The sequence below is a fragment of the Colletes latitarsis genome, chromosome 2, assembly GCF_051014445.1.
Source record: "Colletes latitarsis isolate SP2378_abdomen chromosome 2, iyColLati1, whole genome shotgun sequence".
NCBI classification, from domain to species: domain Eukaryota; kingdom Metazoa; phylum Arthropoda; class Insecta; order Hymenoptera; family Colletidae; genus Colletes; species Colletes latitarsis.
This window is the reverse complement of record NC_135135.1, coordinates 8092910-8098909: the sequence shown is the minus strand read 5'-3', so window position 1 is coordinate 8098909 and position 6000 is coordinate 8092910. Positions and strand designations below refer to the sequence as shown.

The 6000-nt window shown below is 33.4% G+C and overlaps 1 protein-coding gene across 2 annotated transcripts; it reads right to left on the bottom strand.

Annotated features, from left to right (window-relative positions):
* Positions 1–659: 659 nt before the first annotated feature.
* Positions 660–5293, bottom strand: LOC143346638 (uncharacterized). 2 transcript variants are annotated; one of them, XM_076774945.1, is made up of 5 exons: positions 5072–5293; positions 4788–4949; positions 2148–4700; positions 1368–1505; positions 660–917 (listed from the first exon to the last, which is right to left on the bottom strand). In XM_076774945.1, exons 1-5 carry the CDS (start codon positions 5244–5246, stop codon positions 859–861), a joined length of 3087 nt encoding a protein of 1028 aa, XP_076631060.1. In that variant the 5' UTR covers positions 5247–5293; the 3' UTR covers positions 660–858. The 2 variants fall into 2 exon arrangements, with proteins under 2 accessions (XP_076631060.1, XP_076631049.1); XM_076774934.1 differs by having other exon boundaries at positions 2148–4949.
* Positions 5294–6000: the final 707 nt, after the last annotated feature.

The window sequence follows — 6000 nt, the reverse complement described above, 5'->3', positions numbered from 1 at the left end:
TTCCTTGACCCCGTAAAGTTAGAAAACCCCCATAAAAATGGTCTAACTTTCAAACAGCCATAATTTTTATAATAGTGAATATATTTCAATGAAACTTTTTCCTGAAGCAAAGCCCATGGGTACCTACAAAAAAGTATTAGACAACTTTTCTATAGAGTGTCAAACAAATTTCTTAAAAATGAAAAACAAATTTTTAAGAAATATGGACAAAGGCACTTTCGAGAAAAAAATTCAAGGTGTGAAATTTTTCGACAAAATTAAAAAATTTCAAAACGTTCTGGAAAAATTATCTTCGGTTGTGGGGGTCAATTACAATAATTTTTGGTGAATAAACCTACCCCTGAAATCCTACCCACTTGTTAGAAAAAAATTAAGTACGGGCGGAACTTTAAACGTTAATAACTTTTTAACGAAGCCTCTATCAACAAATTAGTATTCTTGATTTTCGTCTTATTTTGGCCTCTAGAATCTCCCATAAAAATTTTTCCCAGAGTGGCCAAACACCCTGTATATATGAGTGTAAACAAATTAATCAACCTAACCGAAATCCAACTGTCTATCAATTATGTTGTAAAGAATAGTATCATTCGTATTGAAAAACGCATTTTGTACTGTATTAAATAAATCAACTTTATTTCTACAAATATCATACAGGTACATACAGTTTTTAAAATCCAATCCACGAATAAAATACGTTGTTTATTGATAAATTATTTACACGTTACCAGGCACTCCCGTTTAAACTATCAAAAAAGTATTTACAATGAAAACAAAAACTTAGAAAAAATTTAAATTAAGAAAATTAAACATCACTATATAATTGTAACAAACTTTTCAAAAAATTGTTGTACGATTAAATTAGTTTTTATCCACGGACGATGCCTTTTTATTTCGTGATCGTCTAACCCGTGCAGGAACTAAAATAAAAATTGTATTCATATTTAAATGTATACAAAGCTAAACCTACCGTGAAATTAATAAAGCTTTGTAGCTCTTATCTCCTCCCTCCCCATTGTAATCCACGATTCTATTTGTCGTTTTCTATTTTAATTACTACTCGAAAACACAGAAGAAAAATATTTGTTCTTGAAAAATGATTTAGTCTATGTAAATAATCTCTGAATTTTTCACTAATTTCGTTATTAACTTCCAGCCAGCAAGGACTAATGATATAGCTTTACCAGAATAAATGAAAAAGGATAATTCTATATCAACGATCGTAAAATAATCGTTTGTGTTTTTATATTTTTACCATATCTCCCTGTTTGATGTTCTAACTTTAATTGTCTAAATTTTTTAACTTCAGATTCAAATACCACCGATGGCATGTATAAATAAAATATGAAAAGTATAAAACTGATGGTTACCTTTCTCTGGAGTTTGTACTGATGCATCGTCTTCTGTATGTGTACTTTTTCGTCTTGTTTCAGTAGACTGTGCTTTACTTCGTCGAACGTGTGGAGTCATAGGAAATACTGGTTCATTTTCTGTAGTCTCACTGGAGTCTACGAAATATTTATTGAACCGAATATCACTTATAAATCATTCATCAATCTTCACACATTCGACTATCTATAATATTCACTTTGTCCCCAATTTCAAGTGAAAATGATTATCATCTCCCCACTGTTTCTTAACATTTTTTAAATAAAATTTCTCCGACAAAAATGAATTAAACACGATCTGATTAGGGCATTTATAGTTGGAAATTATTTGAATAATTTTTTAAAAACTACCTACAATTAAAAATAGTCTGAATACGGTCATGTTTGATCTCGTTTGATGAACAAAAATCGGTTGAACTGTTAATCGCATCTAATAGGGGCTATAAATTTAATTATTTTAAATATATGAGACTGTTTTAAAATCTGTTGTACGATGTAATCGCGCTGAATGGCCATTCGAAATTATTATACAACTACTGCAGCTAGAATCATTATGTTTATGACCCCCATAAACCAAAATCTACTAGACGGAGCTCCAGTGATAAGTCACATTTATGTTTCCAATAAATATTCCAAAAGGCCACATCAATCTTTTTATTTATTATATCTTAGGTGTAACGCGAATTTTCTTTTAATAAATCGGGATTCCCTCTTGATTTATCACTTAAATATTTTTTTTATTAATAATCGTTTATACGTTACCTAAAAATTTGACGTTTCTCTTAGACCTCCTCTTCCCAACTTTTTCACTTAAGTTCAAATTATCCGTAGCAACCTGTAAATTTATCTTCGAATTAATCTTCTCATTATTTTTGGCCCTGATTCTCAAAGAACTTCTTCTCGTTTCCAAAGGAGTTTTATTTTCTTTATGCTCCGATTCGTTTACACTTAGAGATAATTTCCGCGAATGTCTTCTGTTACGCTGAGGTGTATTTCCTGCAATAACAGTTCTAGTTCTCAAAACTCTTATACTTTCATTGGCATTATCTACTTCTTCTTTATCATTTACAGGCTCGTCATTCTCCGACTTTTCTTTCAATACATTTAAATCTGCAACGTCAGTGATTTCTATAAATGGTATGGAAATTGTAGTGTCCAGCAATGGAGTTTCATGAGATATTTTGTCAGTTTCTTCAGATATTTTGTCAGCTTCATCGAATACTTTATCAGTTTCATCAAATGTTTCGTCATTTTCATCAATAGCATGTTGTCTCCTGAAGTCTACCCTTCGTGACGACGTGTTTAAATTATTATTTAATACAGATACCTGCAACGGTGTTGCAGATTGTATTTGTTTAGTTGGAACTAACGCGTTTTCTTTTTCAGAATCTTGCGTTTCAAGAAAACTGCTATTAGTAAAATCTAATTTCCTTTCTGCATGAATTGTTTCGCTTTCTTCGGGATAGTCAAAGTCAAGACTGTCTATTCTAGCAAATGCTGTAGCTAAATCCATCTTTCTTTGCGTTTCTTCATCGACCGGAACTTCATTTAATTCTACGGTATCATTGAAGTTCACTTTATGAGTTGTTTTCGTATTGGATTCCATTTTAACTGAATTCTTTGGTTGTTTTAGTATACTTTTCCCGGGTGTTATAGTATCGTTAAACCAGGATACTTTCGTTGCAGCTACAGAAAATCGAGGTTTTCTGGTTTCGGATAATTGTACTTCTCGTAACAGACTTAATCCATTGCGTTTAACAGATGAACGTTTGTGGCTATTAAAATCCATTGATTTATATCTTCTTGTTTTTAATTTTACATTAGGGCTGCTTCCATTCAGTCTATGTTTATTGATTGATTCTTCATTACTTATAATTTTGGCCGCTTTTATACTGTTTTCAACGCTTCTTTCTTGTTTCCTTCTATTTCTTGCCAAAAATGCCCTGATTGAACTTGACTTTGTAGGCACAAATCTTTTGTTCGCGACCTTTTTCTTGTTTTTAACAAGCGGCTTGATAATTGCAGGCGGTTCCTCTTCTTCCCAGTTTCGCGAACAGAGTTGTTCCAATTTTTCAAACCTCAAATCACAATTCTTTACTTCCATGTACATCATGTCCCAAAATCCTTGTAAATCTTTACACGTGACTAACATTTCTCCTTTTCCCGTCTCGCAATCGGAAACTAAACCGCGAAATCTTTCAAACTTTTTAGTTATTAGCAAATTCGTTTGCCCAATAGCCTGAATAATTTGGTATTGTGCATCTTCCGTGATTTCTGTTGTCTCAGTTTTCACCTTTTCCCATTTCTCGCATAATTCTCTTAATCTATCTATTTCCTTGTTTAGAAGAAATTGAAAATACTGTGCAGTGCGTTCTTCCTCTTCGATCGAGATATTTAAATTTTTCATAACGGTATCTTTTGTAGGAATGTTGTCGTTTCCCGAAGAGTTAAGACTGAAACCACGTTTCAACTGTTGCTCTTTCCTAGCATTACTTTTCCCACGACTGGTAACTACATATGGTGAAAAGAACACCGGTTCGTTAAGGGAATCGGCGTCGGCTGATGTAGGTGTATTATTATTTGACGAAGACGGTGTTACTTTAGCATTATTATCAAGTATTATTTGAGACTCTTTAACACTGTTATTACATGATTTATCATGTTCTTCTTCTTCCTTGTTACTATTTTCATTATCATTTGTAACAATATTTTTCTTGCTGTCGTTATCATTCGATATACTAAATGTTTCATTTTCATCCGATGAAATATTTAATTTTATGGTTTCGATAGAACTTTCATCCGAATCATTCGTATCTTTTTCCACATCAACCTTTGCTAACACATTGTGTTTTTGATCATGATTCTCACCTACGATAAATTTGGTAGTACTAGTTCTACTTCCCCTTGTTGTTTTCAAAGATGGGGAAGCGTCTTTCTTCGTTGCAATAGGTAATGGTATGCCTGTTCTACCAAACGGTAACCTCTGGTGGGATCCTGTTGAATGCTTCAAATTATAATTAGACGAGGCATGGAAATGGTCCTGTTTCTTTACAATTTTCTGCTCCTGTTTCTTTACAGTTTTCAGCTCCTGTTTCTTTACAGTTTTTGGCTTCTGTTTCTTTACAGTTATCTGCTCCTTTTCTTTTTGAACTTTTTGTTCCTTAGTGCCATTAATATTAAAACCTATTGAAGAAGTTACATTCTTTGCTTGTGCTTTATACAACAACCTCTTTTCTGTGGCTTTAGTAATTCTTTTCGGAGGGGGGTTAGGTATCAACGGTACAGTCTGTTTCTGTACCTTTACAATCGATGTACCTTCATCTGTAGCTTTAGTAATTCTTTTCGGAGGAAGGTTAGGTATCAACGGTACAGTCTGTTTCTGTACCTTTACAATCGATGTACCTTCATCTATGGTCACTGGAGAATATACTTTATGATGCACAGAACCAACAACAAATGGACGTACCTTCTTTGCTTCCTCCATCCTTTTACGTTTATCGCGTTCAGTTTTCCACGTTAGAAGTTTAACTGTACGTTTTTGTACATTACCAGGTACCTCTGTTTCTGAAAATAAAATATAACCACCACATAAATGTAAATAGATTCAACGTATTTCCAGGGCCTTTACATTGTATGGATGTCAAAAATATGGTGCAGAATAATTAAACAGAAGTGGCTTTACAAACCTGTATTCTGCGATACAGAAGCACATGTATCCAATCCATTTCTATTATACGTTACAATCTCCGCCCTGCGATATTTGCGCAATTCATTTTGTTCCTTACTACGAATAGCACGACCCTCTTTTATGTTACCAAAACCGATAGGTATCTGTTTATACTTTTGTTGACGCGATGACATTATATTACGCGTAAATGAACTTAAAATTCAACGTCCCGCACAAACTACTCACAATGATAAACTACAACGGAAAACTATTTCAAATTCATCCAGCATCAGTGGTGCCAAAACAACTGCACGCAATGCACATGCGTGATCTGAAATCAGCGACGTTAGTATTCGAGTGCCCGCGTATGTGAAACGTTCAAGTGTCGAATATTCTTCAAATTGTTTATAACATTAAATCGAAAAAACGCGAAACAATGAGTCTCTCGAACAGAGCAGAGAATGGTCGGTTATGTAAACGTGTGATAATTGCGAAAAACAGTGCCCAAATAACGAAGAAAGAGAAATGCAGAAAACATTCCGATACCTAATCCGAATTGCAGAAGAATGATCCGCCAACTGCTAGTACTACTCACAAGTAAGTTAAATGAAGTTGTGGTAAGTATATTTTTCTTGTTTTTAGTTTAGTATAATACTTTAATAGGCATAAAAAGGTCGCCAACCTCTGCTTTGTAATATAACATTGACTATTTGAATGGTTAGATTGAACGTTGAATTAAAAATTTTTTAAAATATACACATTATAACAAAAACATAAAGAATAACCTTCGACCAATCCCAATAATAAAGTCAATTGATTTTCGATCAAAAGAAAGTTTAAAAATATACTTTCAGATATTTCGTCCCCACGTTAGAAGTAAAACTTTTAAAGCCCTCCTCCCCTCCTCTCGTAACCGTTTCTCATTCATTCTGAACTTTCTACTTACTC